Source organism: Papaver somniferum, chromosome 3, assembly GCF_003573695.1.
Source record: "Papaver somniferum cultivar HN1 chromosome 3, ASM357369v1, whole genome shotgun sequence".
NCBI classification, from domain to species: Eukaryota; Viridiplantae; Streptophyta; class Magnoliopsida; order Ranunculales; family Papaveraceae; genus Papaver; species Papaver somniferum.
Window position 1 is genome coordinate 168,808,198 of NC_039360.1, and position 24,587 is coordinate 168,832,784.

Sequence of the window (24,587 nt, forward strand, 5' to 3'; positions counted from 1 at the left end):
CTTATATCTTGATCTGCCAATTTATCTAACTATTCTCGTTCAGTCACTTATTCGCAAAACCCAAAAACAAACCTTTTACCTTAAGTTCTTTTTTTTAACTAACCTTTAGAAAGACATGTTATTCTAGGATTAGAGGAATTTTCTGAAACATAAGCACAACATTCTATACATATTCACTGGGGTTACAGTGCTCAAATTTTGAATTTTATTTCAACTTATAGTCAAAGCATCATGAGCTTCTTGCTAAGTTACAAGAGTTGGCAGTAGAGTTTCCTCCGAGTCTTTAAACTCATTTCCCTGGTCTTATCATTCAATGTCTAATCTCTACAATCTCTATAGTCATCTTAGTGGATTATCTCTGGCACAAAGATTGGCCAACCATAGTCATGAAAGTCTTTTATCAATCCCTCCTGAATTCATCAGAGATTATGGCATTAAAGATAACAACATTCTCGATAGAGTTTTCTCAACTTCTATTTTAAAGCAATGGGAAGTAAGAGGTGCTCTATGTAATTTCTGGGTAGTAAATATATGTTTCCAAATTAGAGAGGTGGATCCAAATCTTTACATTATCACATTTTACTCAACAAATGATTTAAGATGAATATCCACAAATGGTCAATAGTATCCTTTTGGTAATGTAATGGTTGCAACAACTGCATACCCAGGAATGAGTATCTCTACAGAAAAAGTAAATGAGATTCCTATCTGGGATAGTGTTCATAATGCAAAATATGAACATATATATAGGAGTAGAGAAATTTTAGGTTTAATAGCAAAAAATTAGAATAAGTGAGCAGAGTTTGTGTTGGCAGTGAAGTTCATGCACCTGATTGCTCACCGAGAGTTTTGGTTTAGATTAATATCGAAAAACCTCTTATATATAAACTTCTAGTCAAGGTATGAAGATACCCCATAACTGAGATCTTCTTCAAATATCTAAATCTACCATCAAAATTCTGTAATCATTGCTTGTATCCAGGACATAAGGATAACAATTGTGATATTATACAAGGTAGGCCTTTAGAGGATATTTATGATTATAGTGGAATCACCTTACCCAGGATATGATATCTTTTTTCTCAATGATATTCATATACAAATATGGAATCCAGAGGATAACTTCGGTAGTCTTGGCACTACTATTTCAATAGAAGATTTCCTTAATCAATTAGGGGTTAGGGATACTTATCAAGCTCTTTTTGGAACCTCATATCCCATTGACCCTCCTTCAATTCTTGAGGAACAAGCCCTCATTTATGTTCAAAGTGTCTCAGAAGAAGATGTGGATATTCTTTTGGCTAATGAAATTATTTTATGGAAAAGAACTTTTCCTTTTGCTTTACCAGAGGACTACATTCCTCCTTCTCTATCAGAATCGGTGTCATTCCGATCTGTCAACTCAGAAACTCACCAAGGGATTGAATTGACTAGAGCACTGGGTTCAAACATTCTATTGGAACTGGTCTTCTTTAGGATATTCCTAACCCAGTTCAAAATAATCATGTTCTAGCTTCTCCTATCATAGGCAGAAGATTATCTTTCTCGTCATACGAGAATTCTAGGGATACTTTTGAATCCCCAATTTCATCTTCTGCTTTTCAATTTCCGGTTGTTCTTTTACCTAATTTTGCTTCTCAAATCGTAACCCTTTCACAGTTAATTGAATCGGAAATTAAATATGCTTTTAAAATTACCATCCCAGAATTTTCCTCATCTTCATCTGATAAATTCTGCAACATCTCATCTGAAAAGGGTTTCTCTCTCATAATCAATCAATATGGATCCAATCTTAAGGAACAAATATTCAAGGATGCTGAGTTATATCTCCCTATACCATTTGCGGTATCATCCCCATCATAGTTGAAGGAAGAGACACAGGTACGTACCCTAATTCTTCTCTACTCATTTACCAAGTATTGCTTAATCAAATCACTGCTTATCAATTTCTGCATTTTAGTTAGCGAATTTAACTTTATAATCCGATTATACCTAAAAGGACTCGATACACTTTTATTTTCATCTCAGACACTCGGAGGAAAACTAAATTTTCGTCACAATAGGAGGCACTTAGGATAAATCTTTATCTTGTTCCTTAGAATATAATAACTTCCATACTTTTTTCTAGTTGAAAAACGTAGAATCTTTTCAGTCATTAGTTTCATTTCAAATATCATCTCTTGATCTTTTGGAAAGTATATAGGAAAATGAAAATTCTAGCATGGACTGTACAGGGTTGTGGTAACCCATTCACTCAAAACCAATTAAAAAATTTAATCCAGAATGAGAAACCAGAAATCCTCTTTCTTCATGAGACTAAGTCTCAAAGACACGTAGTCAAAAACCTAGTATCATTTTACCCTAACTATCATATAGTAGATCCAATAAGCAAAGCAGGGGGGACAGTCCAATGGAATATAAACATGATTATTTTCATAGTAAAAACTAATTTCAACACTAATAAATGGGTCTTAACCCGTTTATGTGGTAGCTCTTATGGTAGCTGATATAAGTGAACAAGTTAACAGTAGAAATATGCCCTGGATAATTCTAGGAGACTTAATATGATTTTTGACCAATCGGAAAAACAAGGAGGATTACCCTTTAAAAAATCTGACATTGAATATTTTGCCAACATTCTAGGAAATGCGGGTTTGTCCGATCTAGGTTTTGAAGGATAAGAATTTACATGGAATAACCACAGACAAGAAAATAAAAATATTTAGGAAATACTAGACGGAGCCGAGATAAATGCAGAATGGAACCTCCAATTTCCAACTGCATTTTTGTCTCATCTACCAGTCATAGGATCAGATCATAACCCCATACTTCCCACCTTAGACAATGAATATTCACACACAAGATGGGTGTTTAAATTCTATGACACATGGAAAAAGGAAGATTCGCGTGGTCAGGTTATCAAAAGTACTTGGAAATCTAGTACTTTTAAGGACTCAGTTGTAATCCTAGCATCTAACCTTAAAGACTTAGGTATATCCTTACTGTATTGGAAATGAAACATCGTTGGTCTCCTTTCAAGACAAATAGCAAAGTTAAGTAAAGAAATTGAAAGACTCTAAAATTACAGACCGACGGATTATCAACAGAGGAAACTGCAATATAAACTTTTAGAACTTCAGACACTATATAATAAACAAGAATCTATTGCTAACCAATAATCTATGGATAACATAATAAACCTATGACAACAAAATACTAAGTATTTTCATACATTAACACTAAGAAGAAAGAAATGGAATAATATAACAATAATTCTTTACAGACCGTGCAAATAGACAAACCCAAAACTGTGTTCTACGTGGAATCCCATGTGTCCTTCCAATTAGGTTGAAACTCAGATTCATATCTGAATGCAAATCTGAAAATTTGTGCCTTATATTAGGCGTTCATTTGTGTATTGAAGGATTCAATGGTTCCTGTCCGTCGAATTTAGATCTGATGATTGATCCTACATACTCTGGTCGGCGATTTAACTCCAAATCTCTTCTGTAAAATACTCCCATCGATTTAATTCATGATTTCTATTCTTTGTGATTTTTCGTTTTATTTGTTTCGCTGATTGTTTAACAATTGGTAATCTTTGTTGTTGTGTTTTTTCGTAGAAGAATCAGAATGGAGCCTTGTGATTTTTCAGACTCGGGTTTAGAAAAGCAGCCGACGTTTCAGTCTAGTTGGAAGGACACATGGGTTTCCAAGTATGATACGGTTTTGGGGTTGTCTGTTTACACGGTATGTTAAGAATTATTGATAATATAAACTGCATCTTAAACTCTAACAACTTAGTAAAGAGGAACATACGAGAAATCAACATTACTCTCACCAATTACTTTAAATCTTTATTTTCTGAAAATTCCACCGATTCATATTTAGAAGAAACCATACTTCAAAATGAAACCATTTTTAAAAATGTATTACCATCAGTCACTAACGAAAACAATCAGAACATTTTGGCCATTCCCTTGGAGGACGAGATCTCTCCGTCCTTAAGAAAATGAAACCAAACAATGGCTTCCCAGTAAGTTTCTTCAAAAATAATTGGGATACGGTAGGTTGTCGGGTAGTACAAACAATCCAATTTTTTTTTGAAACAAAACTTGTGAACAAAGAAATAAATAAAACTCATCTTTTCTTAATTCCTAAAACTAAACACCCAAAAAACCCAAGAAATTTCGCCCAATAGGTCTTTGTGATACTGTTTATAAATTGATAGCAAAAATCATAGATGATAGAATAAAACCACTCCTTGATAAAACTATCTCACCTTACCGATATGACTTTCTCTCCAATAGACAAATCTCCGATACCATTATTGTTGATCATGAAATAGTTCAATCCTTTAAGAAAAAGAAAGCAAAAACAGGAGGTCTGGGTATCAAAATTGACATGTCAAAATCTTTTGACAGGGTCAATTGGAAATTCTTACTAACAACGTTAAAATCCTTTGGTTTCTGTCAAGAAGTATGTACTCTTATAGAACAATGTATCTCCACGATATTAATAGGTGTCCTAGTGAATGGTTGGCCTATGGAATTCTTTAATCTCACTAGAGGACTAAGGCAAGGAGACCCACTCCCCCTACCTATTCATAATTTGTATGGAAGTCTTTTCCAGGATTCTTCTCACACAGGAATAATCTAAGATTTTTCACGGAGTTAAAATAACTCTAAAGAGTGAAACTATCTCTCATCCATTCTTTGCGGATGACTGTCTTTTCTTTGTTAAAGCTAGACACTTTTTGTGAAGTTTCTGGCCAGCCCATAAACTTTGACAAATCAGGAGTTTTTTTCAGTAAAAAAGTTCCACCAAAACATCAAAGGATTATGTCCAAGCTTCTAAAAATAAAAGATATAGACCTTAAGGACCCATACTTAGTAGCCCCACTTTTTATAAATAAATCCAAGATTAAAACCTTTGATCCAATTCTAGAAAAAATGGAAACTAAGTCCCAAAGTTGGAAGGGCGAATAACTTCCACATTTTAGCAGAATGATACTAAATAAATCAGTAATGGTCTGTATTCCTTCTTATCAGATGAGTTGTTTTATTCTACCTAAAAAAAATCACTAAGAAAATAGATGTTATGCAAAGAGACTTCTGGTGGGGAAAAAAACTAAATACTAAAGGATTTTACCCAAAAGCCTGGACAAGTCTTCGTAAACCAATGCATATAGGGGGGCTAGGATTTACGGATGCCAGAAAATTCAATTTTACCATGATAACTAAAGAATCTTGCCTTGGAGACTAATTCAGGAACCTAATTCTTTGTGGGCAAAAACCTTAGTGAAACCTACCGACATAAGCTCTTGGACTTGGAAGTGTATATGCACATGCTTAGAACTAATCAACAAGTATAGTATTTTGGAAGTTGGAGATGGACTAAGTATAAACATTTTGGAGGACACTTGGATACCAGGTCTAGGAGACTCCCTGAGCAGATATAGGAATACATGTGACAACTCTCTAACTCTGGTGGCAAATATGATGGACCCACTCACTAAAAAATGGAATACTTCTCTCATTACAACCTCTTTCCCTTCTGAAATAACAACCAAAATATGTGGAACCTACTTATTTTTTGGATAGATCAAATACTCAAAAACAAGATAAATTGAGATGGACACTAACATGTATGACAAATTAAATGAGGTAGGCACTGAAATAGTTAGTCAATCTCTATCAGAAGCTTTCTGGAAATCTCTATGGAATTTTGATATCTCACAAAGGATCAAGGTTTTTTTTTCTGGGAATGTATTCAAAATGCTTTGGAAACTAACACCAAGCTAGTTGGTAAGGTGAAAGATATAGACCCTGTTTGTACAATGTGTGGCACAACTCCAGAAATATCTAAACATTTACTTAATCATTGTAGTTATGCTCAATCCGTTTGGGAATTGGAACCAAACGTTATTAGTATTCAGTTTTCCCAAAACACCAGTATTTTAGACTTATGCAAAAATGGTTTTCATCACACAAGTCAGGTAATAACAATTGAGCTTATGTTAACAAAAATGTGGCATATCTGGAAGCAAGATGAAATAAAGTTTCTGAGAATAAATTTAGAACTGATAGAAAACTGCCTTTTGACATTCAGAAACACCTATTATTCTGGTCCAAAAAACCAAAAGTAAAAAGGACCAACAACAACACAAAGAAGAAAACTAAAACACCATGGACAACACCTAGCACACAATGCAGGAAAATAAACATAGATGCCTCTTCGATCTCAGAGAATTCTTTGTCTACTTATGCATTAATAGTAAGAGATGACACGGGTGAAGTTGAAGTAGGAAGAGCAGGTCACTCATCCAGTGTAGACCCTCAAGAGGGTGAAGCAGTAAGCATCTTACATGCAACTCTCTGGGAAAAAGAAAAAGCTATCAACAACTTCAGTATGAAGGGGATTGTGAAACACTTATTAAGTATTAACCATCTCAATTGACGAATATCTGAGATCTCTTGGCGTAGTAGAAGCATCATCAAAGAAGCGGATAAGGTAGCTAGAACTTTTTCTGAATTTTTAGTATTGTATTTTGTTTTTAGAACAGGAAATATGATGGCAGATACACTAACAAAATTTGTAAGACCTTTACATATAGCCTTGAAATGGACTACCAATCCACCATCTTGTGTTACTCAAAAATTATTACTAGTAGATAAATCTAATATGAGGAGGGATCAACCTTCAATATTAAATGGCTCACTATGACTGTAACACAGACTCTTCAAGGGTCTTAACTGCTTTTCTTAATAAAATGGTGATTCACAAAAAGAAAAGAAAAATAGGTCTAACCATCTAAAATGGAGATACTTTTTTCAGAAAACACTTTGAATTTTTTTACCAAGCATAAATTTTTATTACAAAGTGCTTTTGCACGCTCAGCGGGTCCGCCTGGAACGGTTCTTCCGTGGTGCTCCGATATACCTTGCCTTAATTGGCTTGAGTTACTGGTGCTACTAGTGATGATCGTTGTTTGGAAGACAATACGTGTTGGCGTATGAGTGGTGTTTGGTTCTCTAGCGCTTGTTGGATCTCTTCCCTGGGTAGCGAATGACAATTTAGAGTCCCACGACACACTAGGGAACTGAATAACACCTTCCCTAAGTTGTGGCTTGGCGAACCCAGCGAGGTGACAGGAGGGGAGACCCGAATGGGTCTTTGAATCATCGACGGTTGCGAAGGGAAAGGAATCTAGTCGCGTCAACCAGGGAAACTAGGATTCACGTAGGTAGTTGGAACTTAGGGTCATTGAATGGGAAACGTTGGGAGCTGGTTGACGTAGCGCGCAGGAGGCGAGTGGACATCTTATGTGTGCGCGAAACAAAATGGTCTGGAGGAACGGTAGAAGAAGTTTTAGGTTTTAGGCTCTGGCTTTCGGGAGAAATCACAAAGAAGAACGGAGTGGGAATTCTTATCAACAAGAACCTGGCGGACAAGGTCGTCGAAGTTAGAAGACAGGGAGATAGGATGATCCTCGTTAGACTCCTTATAGGAAAGGTAGCATTGAATGTTATTAGTGTGTATGCTCCCCACGAGCATACTCTTGAGGATGTTAAGAAGAATTTTTGGGAAGCCCTCGATGGGTTGGTAAGTAGTGTACCACCAAACGAAAAGTTGTACATTGGAGGAGACTTCAATGGACATGTTGGCGAGAGAGGGAGAGGATATGAAAGGATACATGGTGGATTTGGCTACGGGGACATGAACCAGAGCGGTGAAGATTTCTTGAACTTCACAAATGCATACGATTTTATGATTGCCAATACCTTCTTCCGGAAAAGTGAATCACTTCGGGTTACCCATGAGAGCGGACACCATGTGACACAAATCGAATTTATTCTTGCTAGAATGAGTGATAGGCAAGAGTGCTCTGACTGCAAGGTCATTCTGGATGATTGTGTTGCAACCCAACATAAATTCCTAGTGGCCGACTTCCATCTTAAGACGGGTTATCAGCGGAAGAGAGGCACTAATCCACCAAGAACTAAATGGTAGAATCTCAAGAAGGATAGCGCGCGGACATTCAGGGAAAAAGTTCTTTCAGACGGTATCCTTTGTGAGGAAGGTGACGCGGATTACATGTGGAAAGAAACCGCTATTCGTGTTCAACAACTAGGGGTGGAAATCCTTGGAGAACCGCGAGGAGGGGGAAAACGAGATCCAAAAAACACTTGGTGGTGGAACACCGAAGTGCAACAAGCCATCAAAGAAAAGAAGGATTGTTTCAGGGAGGCCAAGGAGCATAAAACAGAAGAGAATCTGCAGAAGTACAAGGCAGCTAAGTATCGAGTGAAACGGGCGGTGAGCGTTGCGAAGGCTCGTGTCTATGAGGGCTTCTACGACAAACTTAACACGATTGAGGGCGAGAAGGATATCTACAAGATTGCTCGGCTAAGGGAGAAGAAGACACGCGATATAATCCAGGTGAAATGCATAAAGGATGCGGAAGACCGTGTTCTGACAGAAGATGCAGAGATAAAGGAGCGGTGGAAGGAGTACTTCGAAGGACTTTTCAACGCAGGAAGCGATACCCGTACAATCGATCTTGGAGGCTCTATCGACCCGATAGACGCGAGAGATGATGCCAATTCCAGAGACATCCTTGCGACGGAAGTGAAGGAGGCCTTGAGAGGGACCAAAAGTGGAAAGGCGTTGGGACCTGACAACGTCCCTATCGAAGTGTGGAAATGTCTGGGAGATGAAAGGATAGCCTGGTTGACCAAGTTGTTCAATAAAATCTTCCAGTCAAATCGGATGCCTAATGACTGGCGAAGAAGCGTTATCGTGCCGATTTTCAAAAACAAAGGGGATATCCAGAACTGCTCGAATTACAGAGGTATTAAACTGATGAGTCATACCATGAAGCTTTGGGAAAGGGTCATCAATCGTCGTCTATGAAAGGATACGTGCGTAACGAATAACCAGTTCGGCTTTATGCCCAGAAGATCGATAACGGAGGCAATTTTCCTGATAAGACGGCTTATGGAAAGATACCGGGAACAAAAGCGAGACCTTCACATGGTATTCGTTGACCTCGAGAAAGCTTACGACAGAATTCCGTGTGAGGTGCTTTGGTGGATGCTGGAAAAGAAGAGAGTACCACATAATTACATTAACTTAATCAAGGATATGTACGAGGGAGCTGTCACTGGTGTCCGGACCTGCGACGGAGTCTCGAGTGATTTCCCCATAAAGATAGGGATACACCAAGGATCAGCCCTGAGTCCCTATTTATTTGCTCTAGTGATGGATCAAGTAACGAAAGACATATAAGGTGAGATCCCATGGTGTATTCTCTTTGCAGACGATGTAGTGCTAATTGGAGAGTCCAAGACAAAGGTGGATGAGAAGCTTAAGTGATGGCGACAAACTCTTGAATCTAAGGTGCGACTTCGACGATCCCAGACCGGATAGTGGGGATGTTTTTCTCGACGGACAACTGGTGCCTAAAAAGGATTCCTTTAAATATTTGGGTTCGATGATCCAAAGCGATGGTGGGATTGAACAGGACATTCGACACCGGACACAAGCAGGATGGGCAAAATGGAGATTGGCTAAAGGTGTCTTATGCGACCGGAAAGTCCCCCTTAAGTTGAAAGGCAAGTTCTACAAAACGACGATTCGACCCGTGATGCTTTATGGCGCTGAGTGCTGGGCGACGAAGGATCGGGACGTCAGACAACTGGGCATAACTGAGATGCGTATGCTGAGATGGGTATTCGGACACACGAGACACGATCGCATCAAGAATAAATACGTTCGCAAGAAGCTGATGGTAGCACCCATCAAGGAGATGCTCACCCAACATCGGTTGCGCTAGTTTGGGTACTTATGCCGAAGACCTCCGGATAGGCCGGTTCGCGTAGGACGCATTTTGCGCGGAGAGGGTAGGATAAAACGTTTAGGCCGACCGAAACTTACGTGGGATGAATCGGTGAAGCATGACTTGAGGAAGCAGAACCTAGCTGAGGAAGATGCACTAGATAGACAGAAATGGAGAGCAACGATTCACGTGGAAGAGGTATGATTTCTATTCCCAGTTTGAGTTGGCCCGTGTATGTATGTTCGCGCACGGCGTTTACATTGAGAATGACTTGTCTCGGGAGCTCGTGTTCCTCTTGTCACCACTGACATGAGTTGCTAGTTCTTCCTGAGACAGTTGTTGCTCAATGGACAATACATGTTGGCGTATGAGTGGTGTTTAGTTTTCGAGTGCTTGTTGGCTCCCCTCCCCGAGTGGTGAACGATAAGTCCGATTACCTCTTCATGCCCGTGTCGCACCCAAATTTGGTTCCTATGTTGCCTATATATCGAGTAAATATCGATGGTGTCCCCCGGTTGTCACTTAATCTTACCTATCGTTGTTAAGATAGATCTTTCGCGCACAGCGCTCCCGCTTGAAATGACTTTCCCCTGGTGCTCGTGCTCGCCTGGTCTTAAAAGCTTGGCTGGCTTGTTCTACTAGAGACAGTCGTTCCTTGATGGACAATACGTGTTGGCGTATGAGTGGTGTTTGGTTTTCGGTACTGGTTGTCCCCCGTTTCACGCGGCGACAACAAGCCCGACTACCTCTTCAGCTTCATCCCTGAGTTGCCTGAGGGAAAGACTCGTTTGGTTCCTGTGCTTATCTGTCGAAAAGTTATCGACTATTGCCCCGTACAACAACGAACATGTGAAATCATCCTAGCATATGTGAAGGGAGGGACTCCCTCCTGTGGCTATGCAGGCAACATGATCGTGAAGGGGGGACTCCTCCCTGTAGCCCTGCATGCCATGGACATGGATAAAGTGGGTATGCTATTTTAACGGCCGCGAATGCGTAAACCCTATTAAAATGGTGTGACCGTTCCCTGTTCCACCAGCAGCACGGAAGGTGTCAATGATTTACTACTGTCTCTGACAGATTGCCTAACCAGGTGAGCCGGCGTAGAAACATAACCATATTTTGGAGATAAGATCTTCACGAGATATTATCTCTGCCCTACCTGGTACTTGCTACTGTAAAAGGGGCTTTGGTTATTGGTGCTTTTGATGGGAAAAAAAACAATCTCAAACTGGCTATAATGTGTTCTCTTGTCATCTTCGTGTTATATAGCCAACTATGTGCAGTATTTTTTGTTGGGCACAAATATGCCTTTAACGATCAGAATACGACGGATTCAGTGAACCGTTATGAAAATTTTAAAGCCGGTGGTCGGTGGTGGTCCAATTTGCACAGGCGCGCACACATATTAACGTAAAATGAAGTTTCCATGGGACAACTGGTATTCGCCACCTGGAGATTAATATAAGAGGAAGATTCTGATCCAACGGTTACTTATAAATTCGAATAGATTTCTTTAACCGGGAAAGTTAAAATAAAAATGGAATAAAATACAATAAAATAACAATAATGAAATGAATGAGAGACGAAGTATTTTACTTTTTCTTCTTTTCTTTCTGTCTCGAAGAAAAAAACATGTTTTAGGGCTCTTCCCCCTTTTTGACTCATTCCCCACCGAAACCAGTTTTTTCTTTTTGGGAGGAGACGTGGATCTATTAATCTCTACTTTCCTTCTTCATTTTCAGATTATCCTCATCCGATCGGTATATTTTTCCTTATATATTGCTTTTAGTTTTAGCAATAATTTGGTGTTTTTTTCTTCTATTTTGGGTAAGTTTTGTTTGTTTTGTTTATTTAGGGTTTAGTTTTTTTTCATGATGAGATTTGTTCACTGGTATGATAATTTCATCTCTAATGTTACCTGATCTGAAATATTATTGTAGTTCTGTAAGGGTTTTTTGGATGAATTTATTTATTATTTGGGTGTTATATTGTGTTTGAAGTATGAATATGTGTAGATTTTAGCTGAAATTCGTGATGTTTTAACGGTGTATTTGGTTGTACTTTTGATTGTTGGAAGTTGAAACTTGAGTAGTTCCAATCATTGTTTACAGAGGGGGTAAATTTTAGTAGATTGATGACACGTGTTAGTAACAATTAGGTTGTATCTGTATGAGAACAGAGGGTTAATACAGTTACTGTTGCTAACCTTGATAAGAACGAAGGCGAAGCCTAAATTGAAAGTACGAGCAGGTTAGTTTGGTAAATTTTACTAGATTTTTGGTGCTAGTTAGTTGGAATTAGGTTGAAGAAAATGAAAAGTGATGCAAATGGAAGTGATGTTAGCGAGCTTAAGGACAAATTAATGTTATAGTTGATTTTTTAGGGAAAGATATTTACATGGCACGGTGATATTAGTATTGATATTAACAACTAGCCTTGAATAAACTACGACATGGTGTCATTAATTGGAGTATTAGATAGTGATGGTGGAAAATATATCTGCGGTTTTATTGTAGCATTCAATATCAGTGTCATTAGAACTGAAGTATGTCTTATCTCACATGGGAATGTAGGACTACAACAAGTTTGAAGAAGTAATGAAAAATAAACTATAATACTCGTGAGGCTAATGGGAAGTATATGGTATATTCTAGTTTGTCACTGTTGATTTTATTGGAATCACCATTATCATGGCTCTTGATATCAATCTTAACAACTAACAGCTTCCAACAAGCTACACTACGATGTCACTGTTAGAGTATGGGATATTAATGGTTGTGGACATTTATTGTTGTCAGCACTTAGCATGTCATTAACTACTAGAACTGAAGTAGATTTTGCTTTTGTGTCCAGAGGCACCATAGTACTTCTTATCTTATCTTAGAAATATATAGATTACACAATTGGTAACCTTAAAAAGAACGAATTGATGACTTCTTTTGGAATTATGATGTTACTGCGGTTGGCAGGAAATATACGATACGTATATGTTTGTCACATTTAGGGTAAAACCATTTCTACAGCATGGTGATTAATCAATCTTAACAATTAACATCATGAACAACCTGCGTGATGATGTCATTTTAAACGATATGTGATTGTACTTAGAAGTTCTAATGAGAACATATAGATTTAAACGATTGGTAACCTCAAAAAGAATGAATAAATGACTTATTTTGAAATTATTATCTTAGTACAGCGTCACCAGAAACTTATGTCTGTCACAGTTGTATATGAAGGGAGAACCCTTCTGTTAGAGCCTGGTGTTATCAATCTGACAATTAATTGCGTCGAACAACCCTTGTGATCATGTCTTGTTTTTTGCTGAAAGGGTCTGGAGGTGGTGGAATTTTGCTTGTCTACTTGTTGTTGTTGTTCTTCTTGTTTGAAACATCTTCGTTGTCATCGGATTCTGAGTCGGATGAGGAAGGGAATGATATGGGATGTTAGTGTTGGAGTCGGAGCTGTAGATTTGAGGATATGGGGGTTTTGAATTGAGCTTGAATTTGTTGCTTCTGTGTTCAGTTTGAATGATTTTAAGGTAAGAAATTTGTGGGTTCTGTTTATTGTTTAAACTTGAGTTGAAATTGAAATTATCAGGACCAAAGTTTCCGTTTATTTTTAGAGCAATTTGATTGTTGTTGAATATCTGGGTTAGGCGTGATTTTCTGATGTTTGTCGGTAGTTGTGTAAGGATACTAGTGATGCCCATCTTGGCTTAAGCTAACTAGGTAACTATTTTAGCATGGTACTCAGTCTGTAAAAGCATGTGTAACTTGCTCTATGTAGTATAGACGATGGTAGGGCGTTAGTTTGGCGAGGGTTTAAGTGCAGGTTTTTATAAGAAATTAGACGAATAGTAGCAGCAGCAGCAACAACAGGTAATGATAGTAATGGAGCTTCCAGTGATATAAGTGTAGTGAATTGAATGGGTCAGATGGGTTGAAGGATGAGGGAGAGAGGAATTTTTATGTGTAGTGAAGAACAAGAAAAAAGAACTGCTACTGCCATTGCTGATTGTTTTTGTGTTTTATTCCGAGAGTAACAACAAAAAAAGGAAACTAGGAAGAAAATGAGTGGAGAACCTCACTTTGGGTAGGCTATAGTAACTATAGATAGAAGACAAAACTGGATATAGCAAAACAAAAACAAGAAAGAGGTCCTACCGGAAGTCGAAGTCGAACCCAGGTTGCAGGATCAAAGTCCTGAGTGCTAACCACTACACCATAGAACCAGTTGTGACGTTGTTAGGTGTTTTAGATTCTGACAATTTTTAATGTCACCATCGTGGTACCCAGCATGGTGTTATCGATCTGAACACTTAACAGCGTTGAACAACCTGTGTGATGATGTCATGTTTTTAGCTGTATGGGTCATAAGTTGGCAGAATTTTGCTTGTCAATGTCTTGTTGCTGTTCTTCTTCTTGTTTGAAAGGTCTTCAGCATGGTGTTATCGATCTGAACACTTAACAGCGTTGAACAACCTGTGTGATCATGTCATGTTTTTAGCTGTATGGGTCATAAGTTGGCGGAATTTTGCTTGTCAATGTCTTGTTGCTGTTCTTCTTCTTGTTTGAAAGGTCTTCGTCGTTATAAGATTCTGAGTCGTATGAGGAATGGAATAATATGGGACTGTTAGTGTCGGATATAGAGCTTTAGAATCTTGTTTGGAGTGGGTTTGGGTGGAAGCTTGTGTAAGAAATTAGACGACTAGTAGAAGAGGAAGAAGAAGAGTGTAGATCTCTAACTGAGGCCGGGATTTTGTGTGTAGAGAAGAACGAGAATGAAGAAGAGCAGCTTCTGCTGTTGTTGATTGTTTTTTCTTCTTTTTCTAATGACAAATGGGAAACTAGAAGAGGAAGAAGAAGTGTAGATCTCTCACTGAGGCCGGGCTATTATAACTATAGATAGAAGGCAAAACAGGATAAAGCCAAACAAAAACAAGAAAGAGGTCCTACCGGGAGTTGAACCCAGGTTGCAGGATTCAAAGTCCTGAGTGCTAACCACTACACCATAGAACCAGTTGTGGCGTTGTTAGGTGTTTTAGATTTTGACAATTTCAAATGTCATTGTTGTGGTACGATCCAGTCCTTCTCTTTCGTTCTTTCTTTATCGTTTATAGTTTCTTTCGTTTCTTTTCCTTGGTGCAAGTTTTGTGTTTATTTAGGGCTTAGATTTTATAGGTTTTGTTTACCTTTGATGCCTTTTATGATGATTTCATATCTAAAATTATTTAAGTCACCTGATCTGAGATATTATCGTAATTTTTAAGGCTTTTGGAGTAATTATTTATTTTTGGGTGTTTATTTTTGGTCTTTGAAGTACAAATATCTACAGATTATAGCAGATTCATGATGTTTAATGGTGTGTTTGATTGATACTTGTACCTGTTGACTGAGGGGGTACATTTTATTAGATTGATGATGTGTCAGTAGCAATGAGGTTGTATGAGAACGTAGGATTATATACTTACTATCATTAACCTAGATAAGAACGAGGAGAAACCTAAATTGAAATTACAAGACAGTTTTTGGTAAATTTGGCTACATTTACTGTGAGTTAGTGAGGTTAATGAAAAATTTAGGTTATAGTTGATATCAACAACTAAGCTTTGAATAAGCTACGAGATGTTTTTGTCATTTGGAATATTAGATAGCTATGGTGGAAAATATATCTGGGGTTTAATAGTTGTATCCTGTTGATGTGCAAATATAGGAAGTTGAAACCTGCAAAATTCAACCCATTTTTATGAGCTAGTAGTTTTTTGTTTTGTATATTGGTGATGTGTGCTAATACTTAGTTGTAACTATATACTTGACAGAAATAGTAACCTTAAAAAAAACGAATTTGTCAATGTCTTGTTGTTCTTGTTTTTGTTTGAAACTTCTTCGTCATCATCAGATTTTGAGTTGTATGAGGAATGGAATGATATGGGGCTGTTAGTGTTAGTGGAATTTGTTTAACTTAGATGAGTAGTAGAATCAGGATCGGCAGCAAGTGATGGTAGTCACAAAGCTGTGAGTGATACAATTGCGGTAATGATGAGGGAGAGGAATATTTGTGTGTACGGAAGAACGAGAATGAAGAAGAACAGCTGCTACGCGGCTAGGCTATAATAACTATAAATGGAAGGCACACATGATAACAAAATAAAAACAAGAAAGAGGTTCTACCGGGAGTCGAACCCAGGTCGCAGGATTCAAAGTCCCGAGTGCTAACCACTACGCCATAGAACCAGTTGTATCGTCAGGTGTTTTAGATTCTTACAATTTCAAATGTCACCATCTTGGTACCACAGTTTATTTATTGGGAACACCGGTTTCACGCCACCTTTTTTTTTTGATCGGCATTTTCACAACACTTTGATATCGATCTCAACACCTAACAGCTTTAAGCAAGCTATGTGATGGTGTCATGTTTTTAGCTGTAAGGGTCATAAGTTGGCGTAAGTTTGCTTGTCAATGTCTTGTTGTTCTTTTCTCTTGTTTGAAACTTCTCCATCGTCATCAGATTCTGAGTCGTATGAGGAAAGGAATAATATGAGACTGTTAGTGTTGGATTTAGAGCTGTAGTAGAGGTTTCTGTAAGAAATTAGACGAGTAGTAGAAGCAGGATCAGCAGTAGGTCATGGTGGTAGTAATGGAACTTTAAGTGATGCAATTGTAGAAAATTTTGAGTGTAGAGAAGAAACAGAATGAAGAAGACCAGCTGCCGCGTTTGTTTATTGTTTTATTGCAAACAAACGGGAAACTAGAATAGGGATCTCTCGCTTTGGCCAGGCTGTGATAACTACAGATAGAAGGTAAAACAGGATAAAGCAAATTAATCTCTCGCTTTGGCCAGGCTGTGATAACTACAGATAGAAGGTAAAACAGGATAAAGCAAATCAAAAACAAGAAAACAGGATAAAGCAAATCAAAAACAAGAACGAGGTCCTACCGGGAGTCGAACCCAGGTCGCAGGATTCAAAGTCCTGAGTGCTAACCACTACACCATAGAACCAGTTGTGACGTTGTTAGGTGTTTTAGATTCTGACAGTTTCAAAGGTCACCATTGTGGTACCCCAGTCCATTCTCTTTCTTTTTTTTTCTTTTTGTATTGAAGAAAAGTCGTGTTTTGGGGTTCTTCCTCCTTTGGTTAGTTTTGATGTTTATTTAGCGCTTAGATATTATCTTAGTTTTTAATGCTTTTGGAGAAATGTTTATTGTTTGGGAGTTTTTGTGTGTTTGAAGTATGAACATGTATATTCGCATAAAAAAAGAGAGTATAAACATGTATTGAGTAAAGCTAAAATTCATGGTGTTCTAATGGTGTGTATGGTTGATACTTTTACCTGGTGGAAGTTGAAGCTCCAAAAATTTAATACTACCTCCGTTCCTAAAAAAGATGTACTATCACTTTTTCATTTTAGCCTAAAAATAGGCCAAATTGAAAAAGCAAAAGTAACTCTTTTTTAGGAACGGAGGAAGTAATTGTTTACAGAGGGGGTAAATTTTGGTAAATCTATGACACATGTTAGTAGCAATTAGGTTGTTTGAGAACTTATGGATAATACAATTACTATTACTAACCTTGATATGAATGAAGGAGTGACATAAACTAGGTTGAACTAGAAGGTATGGGTAAGTTATATGATTACAAACTTCAACAATATTGAAAAAGTTGTTTAAATGGAAGTTACGATTTTAATGAGGTTATTGAGAAATTTATGGTACAAGTTTGGTTGGTTAGGGAAATATATTTACATGGCGCTGTGATATTAATGTTGGTATTAACAACTAACAGCCTTGAATAAGCTTCGGGTGATGTCTTTATTTGGAAATAATATTTACATGGCGCTGTGATATTAGTGTTGGTATTATCAAGTAACAGCCTTGAATAAGCTTCAGGATGATGTCTTTATTTGGAAAGTATATCTGCAGTTTTTATCTTGTTATATGTCTTACCCCGCATGAGAACATAGAAGTAGGCCTAGGTCACAGTCAATGAGAGAGCTGATTCATGGACGTCCTCCCCAAACCCCTCTAAAACCCCTCACATACTCCCGATCTTTTCCATAATAGTTGTAGTATATTGAGGAAAACCCTTTTTTAGCATGGTGATGATTTCAATCTTAACAATTAATAGCGTCGAACAACCTGCGCGATTATGTCATTTTGGACGATGTGAGGTAGTACTTCGTAGTAAGTAGTTCCAACAAGAACATATGGATAATACAATTTGAAATTATGATCTTAGTATGGTTAACAGAAAATGTATGATATGTTACATGTTTGTCACAGTTCTATTTGATAAGAAAATCCTTCTTATAGTAGGATTATCAATCTGAAAACAGCATCAAGCAAGCTGTATGCTGACGTTGTGGTTTCTGCTGAATGGGTCATTAGGTGACAGAAGTTTTCCTGTCAATGTCTTATTGTTCCTCTTCTTCTTGTTTGAGACTTCTTCGGCGTCTTCGAAATCTAAGTCGGATGAGGAAGGCATAATATGTGACTGTTAGTGTTGGATTTGAAGCTATGTAATCTTGTTTGGAGAGGGTTTGAGTGGAAGTTTGTGTAAGAAATTAGACGAGTAGTAGAAGCAGGATCAGCAGTAGGTAATTGTAGTAATGGAGCTTTGAGTGCTACAATTGTAGTTGTAGTTAATGGAATGGGTGAGATGGGTTGAATGATGAGGGAGAGGGGAATTGTTCTGTAAAGAAGAACGGGAATAAAGAAGTGTTTTTGCCAGAATAACCGCAAATGGGAAATTAGAAGAGGAAAAAGAAGACGGTACATCTTTCACTTTGGCTAGGCTATTATGACTATAGATGGAAGGCAAAACAGGATAAAGCAAAAACAAGAAATAGGTCCTACCGGGAGTCGAACCCAGGTCGCAGGATTCAAAGTCCTGAGTGCTAACCACTACACCATAGAACCTGTTGTGACATTGTAGGTGTTTTAGATTTTGACAATTTCAAATGTCACCATCGTGGCACCCAGTCCCTTTTCTTTCTTTCTGTTTCTATTGTCTATGTTCTTTTTTACAAGCCTACAAGTTTTTTGGTATTCTGATGATGTGTGTTAGTACTTAGTAGTAAGTAGTTCTAACGAGAACATAATGTAACACAAAAAGTCAACTAGTAAGGCTTGTAAGTAGTATTTTGATAATGTGTGTCAGTACTGAGTAGTAAGTAGTTCTATCGAGAATATAAAGATAACACACAATGTCAACTAGTAACCTTCAAAAGAACGAATAACTGGCTTATTTTGGAATTATGATCTGAGTGTGGTTAACAGGAAATTTATGATATTAAGATATTTACATATTTGTCACAGGTATTTGAAGGGAAATCCCTTTTTTTATAGCATGGTGATTTCAACCTTAACAATTAACAGCGTCGAACAACCGGCCCAATGCTGTCATTATTGTAGTAGGAGATAATGATGGTGGAAAGTATATGTGTGGTTTATTTTGGTGGTTAGGTCTGAATGAAACTCGTGTTAATATTTGTGATTACATGTCAAAGTGTTACTTTTTTGGTTAATCATGTTCCATTTGAAGAGCACTTAGTGAGAGAACCCTTTTTTGATTCATCATACACTATGAGTTGCATCTATTCGTGTCACTAAGTTATTTTATTTCTCAGGCGTATGGATTGGTTTTTTTGAGGTCAAGACTTAATTTATCAAGGTGGTTGAACGAGAACTGCCAACTGCTGTTTTAATTAATGGCTTCAGTCAGCATGGCGCCCACTTCTGGGCTCAGAGAAACCAGTGGTAATAATGCCGGTGTTGATAAGTTGCCCGAAGAAATGAATGATATGAAAATTAGAGATGAGAAGGTAGATGGAGTGCTATTTTTATCTTGGTAGGTTTTTCGCTGATTATTAATGTGTAATCATTTATATGTAAGCTATTAACATCCTTTCTAGGAGATGGAAGCAACCGTTGTTGATGGAAATGGTACAGAAACAGGACATATCATTGTGACGACTATTGGTGGAAGAAATGGCCAGCCAAAGCAGGTATAGCTGTGTGATGATTCATGAAATTTTGCTCTCACAGTTTGTAGCTGACTTTTTTTCCCTTTTCCTGTAGACAATAAGCTATATGGCAGAGCGTGTCGTGGGACATGGGTCGTTTGGAATTGTGTTTCAGGTGTGTTTTCTGGTTCCTAAACTGCAAATGCTTTACATGTTATGGTTCATGGGTTTATCTAGTATAATTCTGTGAACGAAAGTGTCAGTTATTTAATACATTATTTCTCTTTTTATTTCTTGTATGGTTTGTTAGGCCAAGTGCTTAGAAACTGGTGAAACTGTTGCCATAAAAAAGGTCCTTCAAGACAAGAGGTACAAAAATCGTGAGCTGCAGACCATGCGTCTGTTAGATCACCCAAATGTTGTGTCGCTGAAGCACTGTTTCTTTTCAACAACCGAAAAAGACGAGCTTTATCTTAACCTGGTGCTTGAGTATGTACCTGAGACCGTTCACCGTGTCATCAAGCACTACAACAAGATGAACCAACGAATGCCATTGATATACGTAAAACTCTATACATACCAGGTGTGTCTCATTGCATTATTAGTTTTTACCACTGCTAAGTTGGCATTTTAAATTACCGAATAAACTATAAGCTGTGTATGATCGAAGTAACTTTTTCTTGAATTAACAAATAAGTTGTCATCGGCTCTTTTATTGGTTATTTCCCATCCTTGCTTATACTGTTAATAAGTTTTGTTCATTTGTATATTCTTTTCCCTCTTTATTAAATTATTGAGCCTCTGGGGTCATTCTTCCTTCTAGTTTTAACCGTAAATTTGGCTGGGACATTTATTTTTTTCAAAGCTAATAATATTGTGTTTATGTTCTCAGATTTGTAGGGCATTGGCTTATATCCATGGTAGTATTGGAGTATGTCACAGAGACATTAAGCCTCAAAATCTTTTGGTACGTTTAAGCCTATGTTACTCCTCACACTTTGATATCAATGGGTGTGCGTGTGACTCTAGTTCCTCAATCATCTGGTATCTTGTTTTTACCAATAACTCCTCAAATGGGGAAAGTCACTGTGACTCTAGTTCCTCAATCATCTGGTATCTTGTTTTACCAATAACTCCTCAAATGGGGAAAGTCACTGGTTTTAAAAGGGTAAAGCATCATTCTGATGCACTGGTAAGTGATGATAAAGAGGGTAATGGTTGATGTTGGTAATTGTTTTTTCATTGCTGAAGTAGCCTATATGGGAATCTGCATGAAGTTGGTTATTTTTGGGCGTCTAATGTCACAAATTGTCATGGATGGATGAGCAGCCATATCACTTTAGGAATTGATTTGTGTTTTATGTTTTCAAAAATGAAGCAAGTGTCTGATTGCATTACATGAAGTTAAAATGTTGTTTCATTGTTCGATGTCAACAGGTAAATCCGCATACTCATCAGCTGAAGTTGTGCGACTTTGGAAGTGCTAAAGTTTTGGTAAGCAGTTGTATTATCAGCCTATTGGATCGTATTTAAGTCATTTTATATTACCATCTCACTAGTTTAAGCCCTCTGAATCTCTATTCTTGTTATTTCCTTCCCTTGGTATAAACAGGTAAAAGGAGAGCCAAACATATCATACATTTGCTCTAGGTATTACAGAGCACCGGAGCTTATATTTGGAGCCACTGAGTACACTTCAGCCATTGACATCTGGTCTGCTGGCTGTGTTCTTGCAGAGCTACTCCTTGGACAGGTATTTTGATTACTCCTCCTGCATGTATGTGCTGGGCGTTCCACTATAGTTGGAAGCTTAACATGTTTTTTTTTCTTCTTCTCAGCCTCTCTTTCCTGGCGAAAGCGGAGTTGACCAGCTTGTTGAAATTATCAAGGTGAGCTTCAGTAGTAGTATTGCGGTTGAAATTGCTTTGTCAGATACTCATACCCTTGGCTCGACTATTACATCCTTTCTGTAGTCACATGCTCTTTTTAGGAGTTGAAAATGTATATAGCAAATATCCCCCCTGTTCTGGAACACAGAACCATGGTTGGTGGATACGACTGTTTTGATAACTTAATTGCTTAAATCACACACGTGCATTTTCTACTGACAGTAGAATTTACCTGTGTACCTGTTCTAGAACTTGTATGCATCACTGCACAGTTGCGTCATTGATATGTGACATGCTTCATTTGCAGGTATTGGGTACCCCAACTAGGGAGGAAATCAAGTGCATGAATCCTAACTACACAGAGTTTAAGTTTCCACAAATTAAAGCTCACCCATGGCACAAGGTACTAAGAATAGGGATTTAATTTTTGTACGACTTTCTCTTTAGGTTTAGCTCAAGTTTTTATAGAGATGTATTCTCAGAATGTTTATTTAATGTCAGATATTTCATAAGCGAATGCCACCAGAAGCTGTTGATTTGGTGTCAAGACTTCTGCAGTACTCTCCCAACCTACGTTCCACAGCTGTGAGTGCAATCAATTTTTTCTTCCATTGTATATCTAGTCTCGCTTTTCAGATAGCAAAATAGCAATGTACACTAAACTTGAGAATCTGATATGTGATTTCAGTACTCCAATTGTCAAATAAAAATATGCTAGACTTCCTTTAGTGTCCTGCATTACTAATTTAGTTTTTTTCGTCTGGTGGCTGGTATGTTATATACGGTCTTCATGATTGTTAAAAGGAATATTTTGTTAAAGAATTATTATTTTCTTTCTCTTCTCTCCCTCTGTATTCAGCCCAGCCTTTTGCATTATGTAACCATATGTGGACATTTTAGGAAATTTTATTTTGCTGCAGTTGGAGGCCTTGATGCATCCGTTCTTTGATGAGCTACGTGATTCAAGCAGTCGCCTTCCTAATGGACGTCTCTTACCCCCACTCTTCAACTTTAAACCTCACGGTAATGTATTTACTTTCGAACAATATTATCTTTCATTTTCAGTAAAAAAAAATCTAACATTTTGTCTATCCATGGTTTTGGTCTCTCCACTGATGATCAGAACTGAAGGGAGTGCCAGCGGAGATTTTAGTGAAGTTGGTCCCCGAGCACGCGCGAAAGCAATGCCCATTCCTTGGTTTGTGATTTCAATCTGCATATGCATAGTAAAATGCCTCACCTTGATTACCAATTATCATATGTAAGCTTCCGTAATTTTCTCTTCTTTTTCCATAGTGTTTCTACTTTGTTGTAATAGCAGAATAAGAAAGTTTCTGCTTAGGTTTTACCTTCAAATATCAATGTGTGGAGATGTATGTTGCTGACCGATGTTGCTAAACGGCCAAGACAGATTGTAACATTATTGTATGTAGATTTAAGAAGAAAACATAACTTTTTCTTCCCACCTCAGCGATGCATTGTAAAGGGAGATTCATGAATCATGGATGCCGGGAGTTGGTGATAATAATATGTGGTTTTTATGCAGGGTGAGTGAATTAATGGAGGTCGTAAATTATTATAAGAAGTTGGAAGTTGTTTCTAATTAGGATGGGTCTTTTAGAATTGACCTAATTTGGAGTATTTGTGCTATTTAAGCAAAATATCTGGGCTGTTTTATTGCAGATTCCAGTATCTCTCCTAGGGTTGATTGAATTTTACGGTCCCCTACATATTTCCTGACCTAGTATATGTATGGTGAAGGATACAGCCATTTATCTCATTTTTCCTTCTTTGACGTCCTTTTTTCTCCTTTAAGTGTTGTTTTTAGTTATCTTAGTTTTTATGTTTATGTAGTTGCTATCTGGAGAGATTGGAAACGAGATATTCTATTGTTTTTTGTAGATCATTGGCTCATGCACAACATGTGTGGTGGGCTAATGCAAGAGAAGGATGGGGTACTTGGTACACACCTTAGGGGTCTCAATCTTATTCATTTCAAGCAGCAAGTGGCTGTGAAATTCCCGTACATGTTCTCCATTAGGTTTTTAATCACATGCCTTATTTTTGAAGGCTATTATTGGGACGTCACACTCCAATAGAGGGGCTTCATTTGGATTCTTAATGTCCAAAAAAGTGGTTATGGGATATCCTAACACAAATAAAAAATGTCTAGATTACCCTTTAACTAGAAGTGATTTTACGTCCAGGTTTGAATTAATCCAACCGTAGATTTTTATTTGCATGTAATTTTACGTCCAGGTTTAGATTAGTTCCAACCGTAGAAGCTCATTCTACGTCCAGGTTTCTTTTAATTCCAACCGTAGAATCCGATTGTACGTCCAGTTTTCTTTTAATTCCAACCATAGAAGTGATTTTACGTCCAGGTTTGGATTATTTCCAACCGTAGAAGTGATTTTACGTCTAGGTTTGGATTGATTCCAACTGTAGAATTTTATATGCCCAGGTTTGAATTAGTTCCAACAGTAGAAGCTCATTTTACGTCCAGGTTCCTTTTAATTTCAACCGTAGAAGTGATTTTACGTCCAGGTTTGAAATATTTCCAACCGTAGAAGTTTATTTTACGGCCAATTTTTCTTCCCACAAAAATTTTGTCCCAGAATTCACCAAGTATACAACAAAATTCATTAATTTAATTTTAATTAAATTAAATTAAAATTAACTAAAAAAGGTTGTTTAATCATTACAAAATTATTTGAGATAAGGGGTTTTTGATATTACTTATGAATGACCCGTTTTTGTCCTATTAGGTGACGCCCCTCTAATGGAATGTGACGCCCCAATAATAGCCTTCTTATTTTTCGCGTGGCTTATTTCATGTTTTTAACAAAATGTAACAAGATAGTTAAGGGTGAAATTTTGGAGAGTAAGG

The 24,587-nt window shown here is 37.6% G+C and overlaps 1 protein-coding gene and 4 non-coding genes across 6 annotated transcripts; 1 reads left to right on the plus strand and 4 right to left on the minus strand.

Moving 5' to 3' along the window:
* Positions 1–11,426: 11,426 nt before the first annotated feature.
* On the plus strand, positions 11,427–23,242 carry LOC113357973 (shaggy-related protein kinase alpha). 2 transcript variants are annotated; one of them, XM_026601463.1, is made up of 13 exons: positions 11,427–11,671; positions 19,473–19,667; positions 19,758–19,850; positions 19,924–19,983; positions 20,119–20,391; positions 20,701–20,775; positions 21,246–21,302; positions 21,421–21,561; positions 21,647–21,697; positions 22,005–22,100; positions 22,199–22,282; positions 22,618–22,720; positions 22,821–23,242. In XM_026601463.1, exons 2-13 carry the CDS (start codon positions 19,554–19,556, stop codon positions 22,901–22,903), a joined length of 1,230 nt encoding a protein of 409 aa, XP_026457248.1. In that variant the 5' UTR covers positions 11,427–11,671; positions 19,473–19,553; the 3' UTR covers positions 22,904–23,242. The 2 variants fall into 2 exon arrangements, with proteins under 2 accessions (XP_026457248.1, XP_026457247.1); XM_026601462.1 differs by having other exon boundaries at positions 11,428–11,604.
* Positions 14,794–14,865, minus strand: TRNAQ-UUG. Its single transcript has one exon. It is a non-coding gene; the product is annotated as a tRNA-Gln (tRNA).
* Positions 16,009–16,080, minus strand: TRNAQ-UUG. Its single transcript has one exon. It is a non-coding gene; the product is annotated as a tRNA-Gln (tRNA).
* Positions 16,775–16,846, minus strand: TRNAQ-UUG. Its single transcript has one exon. It is a non-coding gene; the product is annotated as a tRNA-Gln (tRNA).
* TRNAQ-UUG lies at positions 18,691–18,762 on the minus strand. The gene has a single exon. It is a non-coding gene; the product is annotated as a tRNA-Gln (tRNA).
* Positions 23,243–24,587: the final 1,345 nt, after the last annotated feature.

Coding starts and splice junctions, on each gene's coding strand:
- LOC113357973 (XM_026601463.1), top strand. CDS start 19,554: ATGGCTTCAGTCAGCATGGCGCCCACTTCTGGGCTCAGAGAAACCAGT. Junction 20,776..21,245: donor TTAAGCCTCAAAATCTTTTG/GTACGTTTAAGC, acceptor CGATGTCAACAG/GTAAATCCGCATACTCATCA. Junction 21,562..21,646: donor CAGAGCTACTCCTTGGACAG/GTATTTTGATTA, acceptor TCTTCTTCTCAG/CCTCTCTTTCCTGGCGAAAG.